Below are 23,689 nucleotides of genomic sequence, written 5' to 3' on the forward strand. Positions count from 1 at the left end.
ATGAATGCAGGGGGAAAGACAACAGGGTAGGTCACAGTGGAAAAAATCCCACAGTTGCCAACGAGACACCCTCCTATACCCTTCGGTTCCACATTGGCAAGAGGCTGGTAGACATGTTGATGGACATGGATGCTAAGGTACATGTCTGGAAGAGATTAAGTAAGGGGGGAACCAAAGAACCCTTAAAATCTCTTTTTTGTACTCAAACATAGTATTTTGTATAGTCTCACGGAATGTAAACCTGTTAAGTTATACAACTGTGGTAACACTCTGTTAAAAACTAACTGATTATGAGTACTTGAAGGATAACAATAAATGTAATATACACTACAATGTATGCAATTATAAGTGGGATACTACAAGGTTCAATTTAAGGATCTTAAATGTCTAAGATATGAAACTGAAGGAGATGTATGACACAGAAATCTGCAAAAAAAAAAAAAAATCATGCAAGGGAGGTGCAGAGTGGGAAAAGTAAGAATGGCTTTTAAAAGGTTAGAGAAGTAGATAAGTTGCAAGGTAGTTCACATCTGCTGCTGGTAAGTGGTTACAGAATTACCTCTGCTATAGGTCACAAATGGTTCCTCATGTAATAAATACAGTAATCCAGTGCTAAACTCACAGATCCTGCAATAAAAAGTGCACATTTCCATGTAGACCTTTTCAAAAGTGCCAGTTACTTATTCCTCCCTAGAGTTTCTCTGCAAGGCAGATTCCCACTTGTTGGAGTTGTGGTGCCCCTGGCAGAAGTCTTTAGCCACCTTCATCCGGCTCATTAGGAATGTAAACCTTTAGCAAATCCGAACTTCTGTGGTAATTACCAGAAATACTGCAGTGTACAGTCAGGAGTCAGGCATCAATATATTGTACTTATTCCAGAGAATACGAGGGCAAGTTGTTTGTTTATTTATATTTGTTTCCTGGTGGTAGTGCACCGATTAGTACTGACCGATTTCAGGCTCAGCACGGATCACTGATTCAGTGTTGGCTTGAGAGAGAGAGAACACCAATACTAACAATTTGGTGCACTTCCAAAAGGATGCACTGGACATTTGGTGTAAGCACTGCTGTTGGTTCCTCACTCAAGACTTAAGGTAAGTTGCAAAGTTTCACACCGATAAAGTAGTATATTAGGGGTCTATGTCCTATTATCGAATGGCCACATTGTCAAATGTCATCTCATTGGCCACTGAACCAATCTGACTGAGATCGCATTACAGTAGGGATCAGAACACTTGCCATTTCCCCCACTGCAATGCAATGTTGGACTTGGTATATATAATTATTGGGGGGGGGGGTTGATGGCCCTGCATTGTCGATGAGATGATGTTTGACAATGAGGCCATTTGATGATATGATGGAGATCCGTAGAGTGGAACTTTATACCCAATCAGTGAAGATGCACGAAACAGAGTCTTAAAGGTGGTACTAAAACTAATCCCTCAATGCTTCCTGTTAGCCAGTGGTGACACAGACAGCAGGAATGCTCATCTGCTCCAAGGTATGTCTCTCCATAATAAGCTGCAAAGCATCACCTACCTGCAAAGGCCTTAAACAGAATGACTGAGAACCATACTTGTAATATCACAGACAATGGTAACATTAAGCAAAACTACCCAATCCAGACTGTCAATTAGTCCTGAAGTGTTCAACGACAGAACAGTGATTAGCACACCAAAGGTCAATGATGGATGCTTTGCAACATTTTTGTTTAAGAGGAAAACACAAAGGCATGGAAAGGTGCTTAACCCACCCCCCACCCCCATTTAAATGATAAATGACTCTGTCCTTGAACCAATCTAAAAAATACTAAAATTCCTTCAAACATGTAACAGCCTTAAAAATTTGAAAGTTTTAGTAGCGTAGCCTAATTTCTCCGGTAACATCCACAAAACATGGAATGGCAATGCTAATGAAGATGGTGACGTAAATGAAAAACAAACACAGGCCCTAATGTTTCTTCAGGTTTCATTTTTTCCATTTTCCTGGCAAACAAAAATCATGTTCTTTTGAAATAATTATTCCTTAAATCCTCTACCATCTGGTTCTGGACTGAAATTTGGAGAATTTATATTAGGAACTTCAGTACTATCTCCTTACTCACACACTCAAGACTTTATCCAGTAGGCCATCTGGGTCCTGTAATTTGGTGTTTTGGGATTCCTTGACAATGCAAAATGCCGACATTAATGACCTAAGGAAAGTCAACAATAGATAGGACACTGACAACAATGACGCAGAGAGGATCTTAGTACAAATTACCAGATTACCTAAAACTGGGCAGTCAGTGCGAAAAGACACTAAAGAAAGTTTGGTAGGAATCTGGGATGCATAAGGTTAAGTGTTAATAGTATAAAAGGACAACTTATTCTGTCTAAAAGCAAATAATTGATGAGCTCACAGTTTTGGAGACCCCCAGTTCTGCAAAAAGTGAATGAACAGAGACTGTGCGGACAAGGGCAACAAAATTATACAAAATGTCTATGTGATGACATGTTAAGAAAGACTAAATGAAGTGAATTTGCATGCCTGGAAAAAAGGAGGGATGAAAGTAAAGTATAGCAGACGCATCTAAGTGCCTACAGAGAATTCAAGTCCAAAGAGGCAATGTTTTGGAGGAGGAGATGAAGCATTTGTTCTTCAGTGGTTGATTGTAATGCATGGCGTACACTTCCACTTTTTTTCATGCTTTGTTGACTAGGTTAGTCCCACTAAGTCAGTGGCCTCTTCAGGGGGGAGATCCAGAGGTGGTATTCATATGGAGTAGGAGAAATGTGGTGAAGACAATGGCGATCTTCCCTTACCTTTTCAATTGGTTTTGTAGGATCTTTCAAATTCACCCAAGTTACCACCAATTAAAACAGATGGGGCCTTGGTAAAATACCTTCTATGAAAGATGGTACACAAACAAATGTGGCAGCCCTCCCCATGCTGCACTGGAGTGCCAGTATTAGAAAATGAATCCAAGCACCAAGTGTGGGAATGGAACCCACGGTCATCTTCTAGCACAGGAGTGCCAGCTACCTGTTAAGCTATTGCCACTTGAGGCCAACTAAGTTCTTATGTGTGAACCTCACCATTATAAAACAAAATTAAGTAAACCTCATGCTAGCATACAGACAGCAGTCACATGGGAACAGCACCGGAAACCAACAACATTTTAACAGATCTTGCATTGCCACAAAAGAGTCAGAAGAGTTCACCTCTAATTAACCAACAACTTTAAAAGCAGTCACACACCTTGTGCTGTCAAACCTCCTTTTTTGCTGCTGCTGTTCTTGAGGGGGAGTATCACATAAGGGGCAACTAAAATTGTCCACATACTACAGATAGTAGCACTGGGTTTCCACTCAAACTATTGATTTGTGTTCTTGAAATGGATGTTAGGAAATTCACCTCTCAAGCTATGCTCAAGGTAAATTTCTCAATATCTATTTCTCAAACATGTTACATCCTATACTCTTCTAAATTCTGAAAATCTGACATTAAATGAAAAAGAAGCTTTACATAATCTGCATTACACCAGCTGATAAAGGGGCAGCAGTGATAATACAAGAGATGGATTTTTATATTAACTCATTAACAAACATCTGACAGTGCATATTATGACAAAACTTTATTAGCAAATATGTTTAAGGATTTTAAAGGCTGTAAGTAACTGACAGACAATGTTGTATCTAATGGCATTTTAATGCATGATCTATTTCAATATTTTGCATCTTTGTTTTTTTATGATGTTCCTAAAATCCATATAAATCTTATAAAGCCTCCTTTTAGGTTGCCAGTGTCTGTAAAAAGCTATTACACAGAGCCAATGTCCATTACTTAAATTTTGCTTTTAAGCATTTATTACACAACACATTTTTTTTGCGACACTGAACACCTTTTATAATTACTGTCATAATATACAATATACTAGCGATTTTTTTCTTTGCGTACAGATATAAATGTTCTGCACAGCAGCATTCCACACAATGGAAGAGTAAAGACTATTCATTGGTTGCATTAAGAGTATTCTGATTTGGACAATACTCCAATTAATATGCAAATCATTTCTCTGAATTTGTGATTTCACACAAGTTTATTTTAGGGGGAAGTATTAAGTGCAAATGACAGTTCCCTGGCTCTGTCATACATGTGTGTCTTTGGCATTTAAAGAATCAAACCATAATCTCTATTACCTAGCTTTAAAAGTAGTATCATGTTCTTTGCCCATTATATTAACATGATCAGTATCTGGTTTTGGGGGAGGGGGTAGACAGTAAAGCCGTCTCTGACAAAAAAAGGCATTGTCAGTAATAATTCTTTATTTTTTTTTAGTTTATATTCACAGCCTGTTAAAAAAAACGCATTTACAGATGACGGTTCTTACAAATGGTCGGAAATACCTCAGAATATTCCGATTTTTGTAAAGAATTATGCCAAATTCAGGACTGTATTTTGTAACGGTGTTATCCTGAACATTTGGTAATCAATACAGTAGGAAAAAACAGATAAAGCAAGATGAGGACATTTAAACCTATATGTCAACTAAAAAGGAAATGCTACTGTTCTTTACTGTGACTCAGACGATATTACCCTTTTTTTTTTTTTTTTAACTTAAAGCTGCAAAGATGTTAGACTTTAAACCATGTTTTTCAATAAAAAGCATCCAAATTTACAACAGACCTTTCTAAGATGTTTTGAGAGATTTGGCTATAGAAAAGTGAAATCTTAAATTCTACAACTGTACCATGTGTAAATATACATTTGAGACATTTTTTTGTTCATACCAATGCTGATGTGAAATATTAATGTAATAACAAAAGTTAATTTTAAGTCACAGGACGTTATTTATAACATCCAGTGTTTATCTTTTTAAGTAGAGAAATGGACTATACACAAGAGAATTTTGTAAATGAGATGTCATTAATGTTTTAACCAGATGGCCAAACAGGTGGTAGAAGAAAGTCACGAATGCTGTTGCCAATTTTTCATGCTTCAAGTTCGATCTAAAGGTTGTTTGAAAGCTGGTTTACTAATAAGCTTTAAGTTTAAATGAAAATGCAGCCTAAATACCTACAAAGGCTTTGGGATGAATCTTCCATTCACTATAAACCGTGCATTGCAGTTGAACTTTGAGGAAGAAACAGTTGTTTTATAAAGCTTAGCTTTATGCAAGTAAAGTTTATGAGGCTGACCAAGATTTAGTGTTGCCAACTTCTTTTCTCAGCAACCAAACACACAGCAGGACATAAAAGAGCACTTGGAAAAAGGCAACATCCATGAGGGTGGTTCTTGTTCTTCTGTGCCTCCAAGATACCCGCCTACAAACTCTAGATTAAGTGGACACCTGTTCACTTTGTCAGCAGAAAATGGAAAAGTCTGCAAATTATGTTCTTTTCAACCAGAACTCTAGAACTGCAAGGCCATGGTATGGGAGGTGAACCAAATGCCTCACCAGGGGATATCAGACTGCCTGCCGTTTAAGTTCATCTAGTTGGAAAACTGATGCCAGCCTCTGGCTGTGTTAGTGTAGCACGTACTCATATGATAATCATTGTTCAGTACACCTACCACATATGGCATGGAAAGCTTTAACAGGGAAAACACAGTTTTCAATTAAACAAAAAAGTCTTTGCATTAATCTCCCACATCATATTACTATGGTGTGAAATAACAGCTGTGTTGCAGACTGATGTTAGTAGACCACTTACAGATGTACTGTTTTTGCAAAAAAGGCCAACACATTAGCAATGGTCTCAGAGCATTAACCAGTTTCTGTAGATTACATTATGTGAATAAAGACTTTATGTTTATGGCTTACTGATGTGGCAAATTCTATGAAATCATTTAGGGCAGAGCACGGAAACAGACCACAGCCCATACGCAAATACACAAGGCAGGTTTATGCTACAGAGGATGCTGCTTTTATTGCAAATATTGACTCAACCATTGTGTACAATGCTGGCAAGGAGACGCACATAACAGATGCCTTATCAGGAACGTACCTTAAAGAACACAAGGAAAAGTCTTGGATTATGACTTGGAAGCTATATCCCGTGGGCCTTACCTTCCAATGTCTGGAGAAAGAATACAAGACCTTAATCAAAACACAGAACAAGACAATGAAATGAAGCTAGCAGTTAGCTCAAAAGATTAAAGCCCTGAGCCGACTCCTGTAGTCCAGAGTACGGCATTTAATTCTTTCCATCACCATTTATCTACTGCGAGAGTCTTGAAAGTGGTTGTACCAAGCCAGTTATGCAGCAAAATGCTAGAATGAATTTGTGAATTAGGCTTGAGTGTAAGTAAGTGCATATGATCTGTTTTGGCCTGGCATGTCTTGAATATGGCTGGAATAGTGCAGGTTAATGATGGTATAATGAGGTGGCAATAAGCCACAAAATTAAACTGAGAAAATGAGGGACTCCATGTATGTTAATGAGTGCACCCAATATGACAGAGTAAATCAGAAATGTACATAAAAATCTGTAACTGGAAGTAGCACCATCAGTGAATTTAACTGCCAAAGTCCTGATGTTACAGCAGATGGAATAATATAATGATGTTAGAGGTAGCAACAGCTTCAGCAAATGTAAATATGCAGCAGGCCATACTTACCGCTAGTAGTCACGGAGTTCCACGTCAGCACTCCAAGATTTGCTGTGCCATCCAACCTAAGTTAACAGGCCTTCATGACACTGACATTATAGACCACTACCACGAGGACAGACTCACCATCTACAAGTTGGCTTGATATGTCTCATCATTTGTAGGCCAGTGGCAGTGGACTACCTTTTCCAGTAGTCACTAATGTATGTGTGGCTACCCCTGTAGTGATCAGCAGAGGACACAATATAGGTACCCTAGGCATCTGCCTCAAAGATTGTTATCGCAGGTCTTCAAAAACATTCTACAGCACGTGGAGGAGCACAAGTGGCTTCCCCATACCACGGAGGAGAGATTAACTACCTTGTGGAACTTTGATGATACAGCACCATTTTCCTGAGGTGCTTGCAGCCATAGACTGCAACTAAATTCAAATAAAGCCCCCACCTGGGAAATACAATAAGTTAATTGCAAAAGTCATCGAGCCAACAACTCCCAGGTGGCCTGTAAAGGCAGGTATAAATTACAATGTGTCTGCAGGCCACCCAAGGAGTACCCATACCCCACATATGACACGTGTGACTTTTATTGATGGTTTGTGAGAGGTGACTTCCCCCCAGGGGCATCTTATTGGTGATGCTGGATATGCCCTGGAGGCATATAAAGTAAATCTAAATATACCACTCAGATCCACAGGAAGGTTTAAAAGCCTGTGAATTTATTCAGACTGTATTGAGCACTTTCGTCCTTTTAATAAGAACTTCATCAGAAAACAAAACACTTACTAGAGCCATTGTTTTTATAGGCCCACCCCAAAATTCTATTGGCTTATACAAATTAATTAATAAACCAAATAATTTAAAACAAGATCATGCATATAAAATGCTTGTAAAAACATTGATATACTTCTGAATTACCATACAGAATAAAAATACTTGTAAGATCTTTATAATAAAAAAAAATATCTTCACTAAGTAGTTTATAAATAACTTTTTTTCATGTTTTTACAAGCATTTTATACGTATGAACAAGTTTTAAATGATTTGGTTCATTAATGAATTTGTATCAACCAACAGAATTTTAGGGTGGACCTATAAATGCAATGGTTCTAGTAACGGTTTTCTATTCTGATGAAGTTCTTACTACAAGGACGAAAGCACTCAATACTGTTTGAATACATTTACTGGCTTTTAAACCTTCCTGTGGAGCTGAGTGGTGTATTTGGATTTACATTATTTGGTTTTTGGTCTCTAAACTGCACCTGCTAAATGCCCTGGAGTCACAGTTGATATCATAAGTCAAGAAATCAGAGACCATGGCACAACTTGTACAGCTATGTCATGGTCCCATGCCATCATAGACTGTGTCTTTGTGCATCTGGGCTGATGAAGGCATGCATTTAGTGACCTGTAGTATGACCCAGGATCATGTACCAAAATAATCTCAGTACATGTAATGTTACACAACACAATACTGATGCAGCAGACTCAGTAGGGAGGGCACATGCAGGAAGAACATCTCCATAGCCCAGATGAGGAATCAGTAGAGGACCAAGAAGCAGGGGATGATCAGTGCTAAATGAAGGTGAGCACAGTATGCTGTGGACACTGGTCAAGTAGCAGCAGCTGCCTCATGGTTTTGAGCCGGTTTGAAGCATATACACTACAGTAAAACAGATGCATGCTGTCCTCCACCCATAGTGTGCTTACCAGTGCATAGACTGATCATGATGTACGTCATATATGGGCAACCCAAGTAAAGTACAAAGGGCAAAGCGCAGTTATCATTTGCACAGATGGGGTTTGGAACACAAGTATCCAGTGTCTTTCACAGGGAAATTAATGCATGCTGTTCCAATTGTAAATCATTGTACAGTGTGCGAACTTAATGAGGAGGGTTTGGGTTGGGGGATAATGTAAAATGCTCCGGGAGAGGCCACTCTCAAAACGTCTGTGTGTGTTTGTGTACAACTAGATGTTGTAGTGGATTGTATATGTCTGATGGGACAAAGCCTCATCAGATACTGTTATGGAGTCTTATGGAAAGGTCCAAGGCATCCAAAGTGTGGTTATCTCACATACATGCCACTGGAGTATCAAAGGCGGTAACAAGCCCTTTGCAAGGGCCACGTGGGCTATGTGAGTGTGAGTGACGGACTGGGCTGACAGGTCACTGGCCTGAGCTGCATGCCATTGTGGATGTTCTCATTTGCTCATACACTCCTCCACACTAGACAATGGCATAGAAGTGGTGATGCTGAGTGTGTCTGACCTAGCCTTCCCACATCAATGATGGCCACCACTACAACCAGATATGGAGCCCCTAACATGATGCATGCCTGGCACTCAAAGGAGCAATCAAATAGCTCAATATCACCAGCAGAGGATGAAACATGTCAAGGATGTTGCACACAGAATACTTCTTGGCTCTTCATACATGCCCTGTAAAACATGCACCATCGCTGCACAGACTGAGGCATTGTTGGCCTGTGTTCTACTACAGCCCTATACACTTGTTACATTGTAGATATTGATATAGCTAGTTCAGATGGTGGTCAGTACCCACAGTATCTACAGCTACCAGTAAAAGCCTGAAAAGATTGGCACAAAAATAGAACTCAAAATAAATATCAATTATTTAGGCACCTTAGGAGCCTCACAAAATACTATACCAAACAGGGCAAACAAATCTATTACACTAATATACAAAACAAACATCAGAATAATTCAAAACTCTTTTGGTCATCCATAAATAAATGGCATCCAGGTCAAACTATCATCCCATCCAACACAACTTCCAACAATACTGATCCAATTCCAAACCAGTTTAAGTCCTACTTCATACACCCAACACAGTCTTAAACAACAATGCCTCGGAACCCCTCTCAGTTCCCTCAACTTGTCTTAATCATCTCCATCTCTGACTTCAGCCCTGTACTTACTTCCATCAGAAAGTTCCAAACTAAACTAAAACCAACCTCCTTAACAGCTGATCAACTCCACTCTGAATACCTAAAATGGCTGCAGATGCCATACCTTTGTCTCCCTTTTAATAAACAAATCCATACCTGAAAACTATGTCCCACTCATCTAGAAAACCATCCTATATAACACCTTTACAAAATGGAGACATCACCAGACATTACAAGTCCAGAGGTGTGTACTAGGCTAACAACCACTAGGGCCTTTTTAAGCATAGCCATGTATTCCAAATCTCTGACAAGTTCTAGTACCCTTGATAAATGTAAGCAGGGGCTTTGGAGATGATCCATTTATAGGCTGTGTCTATTAGAGACATAGCTGCCAAACCAGAGATGAATTTCCAGTTCCACATTCAATTTTTTAAGTTACAGGTGGATTCGTTTAGGGAGGAAATCTGCTTCACATGGATGGGAAGCCTGTTACAGAGTAGGGGTAGTCTCTGGATTACATACCTCTGTCTCCTGCAGGTCCTATTTATATCACAGGCAATATTTTAAATCTTTAAGATGTGTAAATCTGGTGGTGTTTGTTTTGTGGATATGCAGGTCAATAAGGGCTGGGGCTGGACAATGCACTGTATCATACCTCTCAACTTGGCAACATCAAGAATCTGGACAATGGCCAATGAAACATAGGTACCAATTGGCCAAAAATCTAGATGCTGTTTAACAAAATTTGCGTGCATAATTATGTACCCCACCCACTCCAATGAATTGTGGGATACCTGTATTCAAAAACAAATTGAAGAACAGACAAAATATTAAACACAAAATATAACCAGAACAACAGTGCTTTATTTACATCAAAGTTTGAACTTGTACAAAACTAAAATGCAAATTTCTTTTATAAAAATAAAAATACCTGCTACACTAATGTGAAATAACAAAATATAACCAGAATAATACTGTTTTATTTTAACATTTGAACTTGTAAAAAAAAAATTGAGCTTGTATAAAACTACAGCACATTCTACACAGCTTCCCAGTTAGTCATTGTGATCCAGTGACCAAAAACTTCTCTCTGTTTAGAAACAGTACAGCTGTGTACACTTACCATAAATGTAGATGTTCGAGTGTATTCACTGTTGCAGTCATCACATCTGGGTTATCCCTGCCAGGGTAGCCCTCAGCCGGCCCAAATACCAGAGACTTAGTATTTCTGCATCAGTTGTTGTCACTTGAAGACTGACGTCAGGTCGTCAGGGGTTATAAAGGAAGGCAGCCGATGCCATTACATCAGTTTTTCTTGCCCTAACCTGTCAGGAGCCCCCAAAGTAGGAGGCCAGGCTCTGGTGGAAGAACCTTACCAGTGAAAAATAAACACCAACATGTCCCTTGTAAGGAAAGGAGAATAACAAGGAAGAATGTAAACAAAAGGGGAAGGAGAAAAAAGGGGGGGGTGGAGGGAGGGTAACCCGGACTGCAACAATGAAGACACTCGAACATCTACATTCACAACTGTACTATGTTCTTCACATTTCACTGTTGCAGTTACCACATTTTTTGGTAGATTCCCAAAGCTGAGGAAATGGGTGGAGGCAGTCAAGGAAGCTAGAGGCTGGCTAGTATGCCCTGCAAGACTGCAGAGGCAAACTCTGCCCTGGATTTGGAGAAGAGGCAGGTGGTAATGTTTGATAAAGGAATGAACAGATGTCCAGACGGCAGCCTCCAGAATGTCCCTGGTCGGGACCCCTCTGAGGAATGCTGCAGAGCTGGAGGCTGCTCTGGTGGAGTGGGTCCTAACCGCCTTGCGGGAAGGCTTGCCATCCTGCTTGTAGCAGAAATGGATGCAGTGTGCTATCCATTTGGAAATGGTTTGCTTAGAGATGGCTTTGCCCTCTGCCCCTGAAGCAAAGCTAATCAGCAGTTGATCAGATTTTCTGAAGGGTTTAGTCCTGTCCAGATAGTACCCAAGCTGTCTGTGCACATCTAGAGAGTGCAGAATGCTTTCCCCCTTGCTTTGAGGTTTAGGAAAGAAGGTGGGCAAATGGATGGCTTGGTTGAGAGCCACAATGGCTACCACCTTGGACATGAAGGATGGATTAGTTCTGAGGGATACCCTGTCTGCATGGAAGATAAAGGGTTCCACTGCCATGAGCGCTTGCAGCTCAGAGACTCTTCTGGCTGAAGTGATGGCCAGGAGGAAGGCTGTCTTCCAGGAGAGAAATATTAGCTCTGCAGAAGAAGCTGGTTCGAATAGAGGCAGGATGAGCTTTTCCAAGACAAAGTTAAGGTCCTAAGCCGGTGTTGGTGCCCTTCTGGCAGGCCTCAAGTTGTTAGCCCCTCTGAGGAACTGCATGATCAGAGGGTGTGAAAAAAGAGGCTGCTCAGTGGGAAAATGAGTGGAAATAGCAGAGGCGTGAATTTTTATAGAGGAGAAAGAGAGACCACTGTGTAGTAGGTCAGCTAAGTAATCCAGGATGGAGGGCTGTGCCGTATTGGCTCCCTTAGCATGGATCCAGGTGCAGAACCTTTTCCATTTATCTGCATAAGACTTTCTAGTGCTAGGGCATCTGGCCTCTCGGATAACATCCAGAACCTGTTTACTGCAGAGGGCAAATTGGTCAGGTGTCAGGTTATAAGCCAAGCTGCCAAATTGAGTGTCTGCAATCGTTGGTGCATGAATTCCCCTGCCCTCTGGGTTAGGAGGTTGGGAAACCTGAGGAAGACTCCATGGGGGCAGTGGGGACAGCCTGCGCAGTAAGGGGTACCAGTGTTGTCTGGGCCTGTCTGGAGGTATGAGAATGGTCCTTGGTTTTTCTTCCCTGATTTTGATCAGTACCTTGGGAATGACAGGTAGGGGAGGAAAGGCATAGACTGAAAAGTTTACCCAGGGGAAGGACAGGGCATCTACTTTCCATGCCATGCAGTGATGCTCCCTGGTGCAGAATTTGCTGAGTTGATGGTTGGTGTGGGAGGCAAAGAGGTTGCCCTCCAGGGTTCCCCATTTCTGAGTTATTGATAAGAAGGTGTTTCTGTTGAGCTGCCATTCGTGGGGGGTCCAAACAGTTTTATGCTTAATTGGTCTGCCAGGTAGTTGAGAGAGCCTGGCAGGTATTGTGCTAACAGGTGTAGATGCATGGAAGAGGCTGTGAACCAAAGGGTCATGGCCAGCCTGCACAGCGGGTAGGAGTGAGTCCTTCCCTGCTCCTAGGTTCATAGGTTGGTACGAGGCTATCAGCCCCAGGGCCTATACAAGCCTAGCCATAACAATTCCCTGGCGATTTCTTCCCACAATATTTACTTCCCTGGACCCCTGTCTAGTAGGCTGACTGACGTGATCCCTGGGGTGAATTTCCTATCTCCCATCCAATCAAGGTTCCTTTTGAAGAAGGCCAAAGAGGTGCTCTGCTTGACATGTATGGACAGTCTGTTCCAGAGTCTGGGGAGTCTCTGGGTCAGGAACCTATCCCTCCAGCGTGTTTTGTTCATTGTGATGACGGTTGAGAGGTATGACACACACACACACACACACACCCAGACACACCATCCCCTGAAAATGAACATTTCCATCTGGACACACACTGTTAACAACATAAATTAACAATTTAATTAAGCAGCTCTGAGGCTATATAACAGTCTAACAAATTAATAATAATATTATTAATAATATTATATTAATCACATAATAATAAACAAAACAAAATTTTAGCCTTGATGACACTTTTCAAATGCAGAGTCTCCTGATGACACACATTTTTGTTTTTATTTTCAGGAGAATCTATACCATTGGCTAACAGAAATTATATATTTTTGGTACAAACTAAGTACCAGAATGAATAACTGGCAGACTTTGCACAGAGCTTTAATCATTCTTTTGGTTTGTATTATATTTGCTGTATGATTATATCTGATTTTGTTCGTTGCACAATAGAAGATCCACTTTTTAAGTAAAAAATGAGATTTTGCAGAATGACATATTTACAACAGTGATACAAATAACAGGTTTCACTTTGTTACGTCCCCAAAAATAAAGACTCACTACAATAGAATGCATTATAGTTTCATTCTATGGTAAAGTGTCCCAGATAAACAACAATAGTTTTTGACAATTAAATGGAGCTTTGAAAAGAATTTATATGCTGAAAATGCAAGATAATTGCAGTTTTCAAGTTCCAAAGAAACTTGGGACTGATTGCCCTGCTTAAACAAGGTGGCAACCGTATGGGAGACACTGAACGAGAAATAACATACATATTTATCTACAAAAGAATAGGTTAGCCAGGAGGGCCAGGCTTTAATGTCCATCTAACTTGAGAACCTCACTTTACTATTTCACAGTGAGGTACTTCAGGCATCAAGCTTCTTACAACTGTTACTACAAAAGTTTGTGATGCAAGCTGACCCACCGTGACACAAAAATAAAATTCAGGCACATTCAAATGAACTTGCCGTCACCGAAGGTGTCTGTAATATTTTCACTAATAAGGATCATTGATTCCTTTTCCTGCACAAATAAAAACGGCTCAAAATATCTGTATATGTTGCAACAAAGAAGATTGCCATCACATAGGTGTAGCAAAAAAAAATGCCCATGGCAATCTCCCTTTTGGCTGTGTTCTGATAACTCCACCCACCCCCAGGTTGTCTACTAGCTACTAGAGTATACAAGGAAAATGATCAAAAGACCTGACTAAACAAGGGCAAGTGGGAAGAAATGTAATTATTCTACCTATCCCCACATTCGAGAACAGGAAAACCTTTTTTTTTGCTATGGGAAAGGCCAACAAATAAGTTAACCTTAAATTTGGATTATGTGGATTGAGTGGTCACGCCATAATTTTTTGTATAGTGCTTTCTGCTGTGGGACTCTACCCGACGTGGACTGAACTGTAATGATTCCTTGCAGAGTTTCCTTACTTTGTGCGGTGGGACATATAACTATTTGGTTTCTAAGTGTGCATTGTTGTGCATTTTACTTATTCTACCATGAGAGAGAGAGAATCTGTAGTCCCATGTATGAATCAGACTTGTGTGTTTTTTTCCTGCAATTACACAATTTTTCTTTCTTTCTTGTTCATTCACCATGTAAGCGAGCTAGTCAAGTGACTCCGATCAGCTGCCACCTGGCCAAAAGAACACCCAGTAAAAATGTACAGGATACAACATTATTAGTTCATAACACAGTTACACAAATGTGATGCACATATTGTCAAAGTATAGCAATATACAGTAGTATGCAAGGTCAAGTTGCATTTAAAATCCCAAGTAGCTGTACTCTAGAAAAGGCTGTAGTTATAAATATATCATAGAATATTCAATGATATGCTCTGTCATCTAGTATCCAAGTATGTATATAGCATGATCATGTTTCAAAGTCCTTACAATACTTTAAGCAGGTCAGGAGCCCTTTCTTCCATTGGTAGAGTGAAGTTACAGTTAACCAATCAGTTGTCCACGGTTGAACTGTGCTCGGTCATACAGTTGTTTCTTTTTGATGTAGTAGAATGGTGGAAATTAATACTTGCACATGAAAGTCTTGTATTTTTGCTTCTTCGGAAAATGTTTAATAAAACACCCCCTATAGCACATCCACCTCAAGGGGTAATCCATATATTGGCTTTTTGTATCGGTACTGTGACAAGTGCAGACTGAGTATGTATCTACATCAGTGTGCGTGCATGTGAAGCATGCATGGTCCTCCTTAAAGGAGAATATGCTGCCACCATGGATTTTTATAATTTACTGTTGAAGACTCAAAGTGGGAAGAAGCTCACCCCTCCCCCTTGCCCTATGGTTACGATGCCCTTGTCTGCATGCCAAAATTGGGATTTAAAGGAGCCAAATCAGGAATTCGTGGCACCCTATGATTTTGAGACTGAAACTGGGAACTACAGAGAAATTCGATACAGTTGAGAGGTACGCGTTGGAAGCCTGGCTTAGATCTCCCCTCAGCAGCCTGTAGGAGACAGAACACAGAGACAGGGTTTTGAGGTGGTCTGCATATGAAAAGTTACTTACACCGTTAAGTGAAAAACCTCTGTGAAAGTTCCAGTTGTCAGATGTGCCCAGTTAGATGCATACCAAACTGGCCATTGTACTCAATGATGGGTCTGATGAATGCTGAATACAGAGGAACAATGACCTCCTTGGACCTAGGTGCTTTACCTTTGTTTATAAGTTGCACAACATAGAATGATTCTGTCATTACTGTATACATGTGATGCTCAAAGGCTAGATTACTGTCTAGATGTGTCCCCAAGTCCCTGACTACTGGGTCAGCTTTTAGGGGTGTGTTATCAATATGATAGTTACCAAGGGTGGATGACTTACCGAAGTATATAACTATGCATTTCTTGCCATTTACTTTTCGTCCATGGCTCTGACACAAGTTATTTGTCTGCATCAGCCCTTCCTGGGGAACATTAGTGTTGCTGGGGGATTCTAGGACAGCTCCTAATTTACAATCATCTGCAAACTTGGTCAGCCAGAGGCCCTTAACATCAGCCTCGACTTCAGAGAAGTAAATGCTAAAAAGGAGCAGTCTCAGGACCGATCTCTCTGAGGACTCCACTTGTGGCTGGCCTATTTGTAGATGTGGACTCCCCAATTCTAACTTTTTGGGTTCTGTCTGTGAGCCAGCATGCTATTCACCAGGTGGCATAATGGTTTATACCAAAACATCTTGCGTTTAATCAGCGGTATTGTACTAAATGAATCGGCCAAGTCAAGGTAGGGAGTGGGAACCATTTTTCTCTCATGCATTGCTTTGGTCACCTGCTCAAAGTAATCCACCAGGTTGAGTGAGGATAACCTCTCCTTGACAAAACCAAAATGGGTTGGGTCCAGTGACTGGAGGTTTCCTAAGTCATTATTGATCATTTCTATGAGAATTCTTTCCAGGGCTTTGCATGGGAGATAAGTGAGACTTCTAGGTCTGCAGTTTCCAAAGTCTGTAGATGGCCTTCCTTTGTGCAGAGGGATTGACAGTTGCTGTTCTCCATTTGTGAGGCACTTAGTCTGTTTGGAGGCCACATTTAAAAAGCAATTCCAGAGAGGCCTGATAGATCATGTTTCATGCTACTTAGATGGTGTCCTAGGATACTGTCTGAGCCCATCGATGCAGTGTCCTTGGCCTCGGAGAGGGCATTGAGGACCTGTTCCCAGTGACAGTAGGGGGGAGTTATATTTGATGGCATTTCTTGAGGGAAGGTTAAAGGGGAGAGAGGGATAAAGTTGGAGTTTAATTTGTTAGTGAATCGGTTTGTTATACCTTCTGGCTCAGTATAGGTGGCTCCATTAACAATGAGCTCTGCACACAATTGTGTATTGCCTTTGAGGTTGCAGACATAGCTAAAGTATGCCCTGGAGCTGTCCTTTGCCTAGGAGGTCAAATTTACCTCAAATTTGGTTTTAGTAGACTTCATTTGTCCAAGTACTTTGCTTAGTTTGAAGAGAATGCTTTTATCCTGCTGGGTGTTGCACCTCCTAATTTTGCCCTGATTTCCTTCCTTCTGTTATACAGATGACTGATGTTAGGATTCCACCAGGGTATTTTATTTTTTTTGAGTTAGTTCTGTACTTCTTCCTAGTGTGTACAGCTGCCTCTGTGCAGCTATTAACATGCTTGTACAGGGTTTCTGTGAACAGTTCCACATAGGCAGCAGTGTTTTCAATTTATTGGGGTTTGAAATTTTGCCAGTTACCACTTAATAGTAGGAGTTTAGCCTTAGAGTAGACCCTGAACATTCCAGAGTGAGTTGGGGCTCTGGGTTTTATTTTCATTTCAAAGGAGACCATTTTCTGGTCGGACCTTACTTGAGAGGACATTACACTAGGGGGTGTGCAGTACTGTCTCATATTAGCGAGGACCATATCCAGTACGCTTGCACTCCTTGTTGGAGTACTGACAATCTGGTTCAGGAAGTCGGTGTTTACAGATAATACTGGGGTAATTAAATTCAATATAGACCAATTACAATTCTCTTCTCCTGTAAAAATCCTCAAACAATGTGTCCATGTGCAGCTTAATCATCATCTTAACAAATGACCTTTTTTCCAAAGCTGAGAATGGCTTTAGACCACAGTAGAACAATCACTGTCCCACATCTCACTAGTACTACAAACCAGCATAGGAACAATGGGAATCTAGTATCCACCGTGTTTCTACAGTTATCTAAAGCAATTGGCACACTATCACACCAACATTTACTTCGTGAACTCTTGTCTGTTGGCCTCTCCCAGTCCTCCCTTCCACAATTCCTTAGTTACCTCTCTGGTACGCACCAAGCAATTAAATGTTGGCAGGAGTACTCACCCTTACTACTAGTTACCACAAGAGTCCCACAGGGCTCAGTACTGGGGCCCCTCCTTTTCAACATCTTCATAAAGGAAGCTCCATACTGCAACAAACCTTGCTAGCACAGTACAACACCACAGATGATTCAACATAAATATGTAGCTCCCAAACAATAGGAAATAACTCAAGTTTCTTTCTCTCCTATCAAAACCTGGCAAAATAATTAAAACTTGCTCTTTAATCCCCCCCAAAAAAAACTACACTAAGATTTTCACCCCCAAACAGTATCAAAACAAAAAACAATCATTCACGATTTCATCATCACATAACGCCAAATCGAAATAGTAACCAATGCTAAAGTACTGGGTACTGTAACAGATGGAAACCTCAAATTCAAACATATAGTACAAACCATACACTTACTGGAAACTAGGCTCCTTTTATAGAGCCAGACAGTACCTGACTGATGCAGCAAGAAAAACCCCAGCCTCGGCCTACCTACTTCCAAACCCTCATATATACCTAATCCATTTTAAACATAAGCACAACTCTTAAATCCAAGCTAGTCTCCTGTTATAACAAGATTGCAAAATTTGCTACCAATGTCTCATATAGAGCCCATTACTATGATCACTCAAAGCAGCTTTACTGGCTCAAACTAAACTTCTACCTAACAAGCCATGGATCTACTTACGCAAATGTATTTACTACCCTGAAAAATGCCCAGTATTGCAAAACTTTCTACTGCCTTACTCCCCCACAAGGTATCACCACTCAGGTGAAAAATTCCTGTTCATCACAATTACATCAAACAACTCTGTAGGGGACTCGCTGTACTCCTTTAGCTCCCAAACTCTGGAATATCATCCATGGCCATATAAAAATGACTAGAAAACTTCACAGCTTTAAAATACTGCTAAAATGGCACCTTGCTAAGTCATGGTCATGCTCACCACCAGGTTAAGGCTTTCATGTCAAATCCATATTTCTCATTACTCATCCATCATTCTCTCTCTTCAGCTGTATTAACACACATCTCTTAAATTACTCTGACATGTTTTCCTGTCTTGTCTAGCATTTTATTAATTCCAGAACTAATCCATGCACTACTCTCCTGCTAAAGTCTTGGTCCTGTGTTCTTTTGCAAAAACTCTTCTCTCTACTACCATATTTTACAAATTATCACACCTTACCTTTCTTTCGAACACCCATTCTTCACTCATACTAACATATATATCCTAGACTTCTAGAATACTGTATTTCAAGGAACATGACTCACTGCAAAGGTTTTGTATTTCAGTAAATATATCTACACGATCTAAATTCAAATTTAAAAATCACCTCACAGTTTATTAACAGTAACAGCAATTTTACTACTCATTGTTACAAATGGGCTCTAAACACTTTAATGTAAAATAATACTCTCTGAACTGCATCTCTGAAACTGTAACTGTACAATGTAAATTTTAATTATAAATGTACCCTTAATGGAGCTTTTCTCCCTAATCCTCTACTGAAAATGGGCTTTACTTCGTCAGATTAGCTAGGTCAACAAAGGCAAATAAACAAAGCGTGCACCAACCACTCCTGTCTTCCCCATGCCTTGTGGAGCTTGTGGTGGACACTGATGGGTTGTGCTGCTGTGGAAGACATTCCTTCCAACTTAAGTCTGTCAGCAACCACCTGCCCCTCACTGATAATATGAGGGTCTTGGCTGGAGTCCACAGGCACGAGATCTGCATTCCACATTTCCTGTATCTGACATGCGTGTGCACGCAAACACACGTGCACACACAACATGCACACACACACACCATGCTCCATCAGGCAATAAGATAGCCACAGTCCTGAAGCCCAACAGTACATAACCTGTGAAGACACCAAATTAAAACGCCCACAACAAGTTCAGACCCATCACCTTTTATGCCCACAGTAAGTTAGTACCCATCACCTTTAACTTATTCCCAGTGCAGAAATAATTACGGGAAATAGTGGTAGATCGATAAAAGATAAACCTTACCTTGTGCGGGTGCTCTTGCGGTTTGTAGCCCTGATACTCCTACACAACAGAGAAACGTACATTTAGTGATATGCACTTAAGTACACCATTCAGATATGCACTTGCCTCACTGTCACAAACCTGGGGCATCTCCGACAGAGATTCTAGGAGAAGTACGCAGTTCCGCACCAGGGTCAAGCACAAAAATGTGAGATGGGGATGAATTTGATCCCCCCATGCAGTGAAGCAAGAAACTCCTCCATCTGACAGAACACCTCCCATTCACCATACCCTCCCCCATGCAAGAAGGACAGCACACATCTGTGCATCTCTAACTATATCAATGGCTCAACAATGGACACATTCGTTAGTTCCTGCCCTGTACACTAACATCATTTATATCACTGACAACATCCACTCATGCACAGTCATGGTGGGGCTGGGCAGAGGATTCCTGTTTGAACATCTGTCAGCTGTGGAGATGGAGGGTCTGCAACGAGATATCATTTGCCACATGAGAAATTTCATTTCCATGCCTTTCCCTTCCCAAACATTATGCCATGTGGAGAAAATATACTTCTATGAGAATACAGGTTGGGAAGGCACTGAACTGCAGCACCCTCAACACATGACTACTCAAGCTGTGTTGGGCAGAAGTCTGTAAATCAACATTACAATTAGATATACTGGCCTATCATCATCAGTGCCACAAACAATTGCACCAGTTCTACCCAGTAGCACCCCCAGTACAACAGATAAGCAGTCCTGTAACACTATATCCAGAATGCATGCTCCGGTTCAGCAGCATATCACAATAATTTACAGGAAACCAAACCAGGCAGTCCTACAAGAATTCACAGAACCAGTGACTGCAAACATTCACTCTCATCTTAAAAAGTCAAAAATGTAACTGTTACTAGTGCTGTGTGAATACCCCCAAAAACAAAGGAATGTTATATTTTACTTCCTTGCACAGTGCTAACACACAGCGTACGGATTTCTATACATGAGTGACTTCACATTCTAGAACCCTGTCTGTCCTACAATGTCAGCATTCAGCAAAAAAGAATGCGCACACTCACAACAGAGCACACTCCTGACACCTCCCATAATCACTTGTTGTACATTGCACAGTGGCAGTAGAAAGCAGTTCAAAACTTTAGCTTTGCGCCACTAACTGTTGTGCCACGTCTACACCATTTCTTCATAGTTAGCCTCACCATTGCATCAGATCAGCCTCAATTGCACATCTTACTGCATCAGTATGTTTAAAAGGTTTCCACAAAAGTTAAATGTGGCCAGACCGGCAAAGTTACGCTGCTGCTTTTTTCCCCACGACCTTTCACACAGGTGTAAGCAGATGTCTTCTGCAACAAGATAATCCTTCTCCAAGGCCGCTAGAGTTTGTATCACATATACTTGAATCCCAGAGTACAGACTTTATGAAAATGAGGGCCTAACTCATGAATTTTTCTGGAATTGCTCTTCTTATGAACTGGGGCCATAAGTCATACTAGGATGCTCTGTCAGTCTTGGGAACCTGCATGATTCATTTCAGAGTACACCACACATGCATGAACAGGTGCAGGACAGCAGTTAGGAGTAAGTATAACACAGATTACCTCTGCAGCCAATGGACATGTTCAAGAACTGCAAATTACTAGATGTTAACCATGCAGGGAATGCACAAAGATACCAGTTCTCCTACATTTATGTCTGCTTGAAATGCTATTAATACTGACACTGTTTCACACCCCCAGGGGGGTCATACTACCTGTACACCTTATGCTGCATGGCAGTTGCCAAAAAAAGGGAAATGGGTGCGACTGTGAGTTGTCAAAAAGGGAAGTGCATGCAAGCAAGCATGAGGTGCCAGCCATTATTCCCTGGAAGGAGACCCCCATGTCTAGAGTTGCCAGTGGCACTGGTTCATTCTGGAATGAAACTCTGGTAGTGCAGTCAGGAAAGAAATAATTTACTGCACAGGGACCCACCAGGAGTGCCTACTTGGGGACTTTTACAAGGACTCCCAGTATAAGGTGGATACCTGCCACTGTCTTGTCAAAGCTGCCAGTTATGTCAACAACACACCTCACACTGGTGAGCAGTACAGGCACCACTACACTGACCTGTGGAGGCACAATCCTGACCTTCTCTGATGGTTCAGAAGTCAGAGTAAGGGCACCAGACATGTACTGTAAGTATGGCACAGCACATCTTGTACACAGATTTGTCTGCACCATTTCCCAACTCAAACGCTAGTATGTCTTTAAAGAAGTCATTTGCATATATCCCATAGGCTTCCACTACAGGAGGTTTAAGGAATTACACAGTGAAGAGTCTAGGTTGGTCAGGTCTTTCTTGCAGTTTTTACTAAATGATTTGTGTGTGTGATATTTCACCCCTTTGGTATGGATGTTAGTTGGCTATTGTGCAGGCACCCTAATGTTTATAGGCATCAGGCTTTATTTTAAGCTCTGTGCTTTTAAAGTACAGCTAATCAAACATCTTATGCTGTACTAATAAGACCAGAACATGGACGACTACAACCTGTCAGGTTGACCTTTATTAGGTTAATGTACCCATAAAAAATTAAAAAATAAACTTATTGGCATTTAGAAGCCATGAAGCTGAAGCATACGTCTTTAAGGGTCATTTGTTATATCCTATACGCCTCCACTCAGGAGGTAAAAGGTATTAAAACAGTAACTTCCCAAGCCTGGATGGGTCTTTCTTGCGGTTTTTACTGAATGGTTTTGTCTGTGTGACTTTTTTATCCTTTTGGATTGGTAGCTGAGCCTGGGGAGAATGATGTGCTCTCCTTCCATGCCCCTTGGTGGTGCTTCACTGGCTGGGTGTGCAGTTCTCATCTGTGACTCTGCCCATTAGTGGAAGTAGTGGGGAAGCTGTGGGACAGGAGGACAGAAGTCGGCATCAGCCTCCTGGAAAGATTCCACTTATGACTAGTAGAGTTACATCCCTGCCCAGCCCTGTTAGAAAATTTGAGACAGGATTCAGTACGGAGGGTGGACAGGGTGCTGACTGTCCTCTTCCTGGGGATGAAATGGGCATGGTACAATAAAACATATACACCCTATCCTCCTCCATTGTGTATCTCTCCCTTTTGTGTCCATGCAGTCCCTTGTTTGTTGTCCAATCCTCCCCATCACCACCATCATCCCTTTGTTTTCCTGATTCCTCTAAATACATTTTCCTTCCCCTCCCCCTCTTTCATCAGTGTGCCAGTACCTCCCCTCTAGTCTATATTTGTGTGGTTGCCCCTAATACCTACCCTCATTCTCTTACCATATCTTCAGCTTCCCTTACATCCTTTCCACCTTTCTCAGGAATTAAAAAAAAAGCCTCCATCGCAGTTCTTCCCTTGTGCAAATGTGCAATGCAATTCACTCTGCTGTGTCCCCCCTTCTACTAGTAATCCTACACTCCCATTTCTATACTTTATTCTAGTAAAAAATAAATGTAAACATTGCAGTGTCCCCTTCAAAGTAGCACTGAATATGTCTCATCATTTCCCGTGTGCTGATGTGTGGAGACATCCTCCACTCTGCAGCTGTGCTTGTCCGATTCCATTGCCACTGCTTTCTCTCCAGAACCACTGTCCCTGCCCCGGGTGTGAGTGAGATTCATGATTAGCTGCACTTTGAGCTGCAAATGTTCATTTTGTTAACTGATAATGAGCTCCGAGTCACATCATACCCAAATAATAAATACTGGGGGGCACAGCTGTCAACGCTTTAGCATAAGAAATCTGGAGAAAGCCTAAAATTATTGGGGGACAAAGACTCGGAAATTGGGGCTGATATTAAATATTTCTCTTTTAAACTTAGAAAGCTGCTAGAATAACAGGATTTGTGTCAGA

At 41.0% G+C, this 23,689-nt stretch overlaps 1 protein-coding gene across 4 annotated transcripts in view; it reads right to left on the bottom strand.

The window, feature by feature from the left end:
* Nucleotides 1–23,689, bottom strand: part of DPF3 (double PHD fingers 3) — a 1,486,280-nt gene that overhangs the window by 1,065,427 nt on the left and 397,164 nt on the right. For 3 of the 4 annotated variants that reach the window (XM_044074663.1, XM_044074665.1, XM_044074666.1), the window contains exon 2: nt 19,831–19,869. The exons of the other annotated variant lie outside the window; for it this stretch is intronic. In XM_044074663.1, coding sequence (XP_043930598.1) covers nt 19,831–19,869 — 39 coding nt within the window. The remainder of the gene's footprint in view (nt 1–19,830; nt 19,870–23,689) is intronic. 4 annotated transcript variants of the gene reach the window in all.

This window comes from Protopterus annectens, chromosome 6.part0, assembly GCF_019279795.1.
Source record: "Protopterus annectens isolate FY-2018-M chromosome 6.part0, PAN1.0, whole genome shotgun sequence".
Classification (NCBI taxonomy): domain Eukaryota; kingdom Metazoa; phylum Chordata; order Ceratodontiformes; family Protopteridae; genus Protopterus; species Protopterus annectens.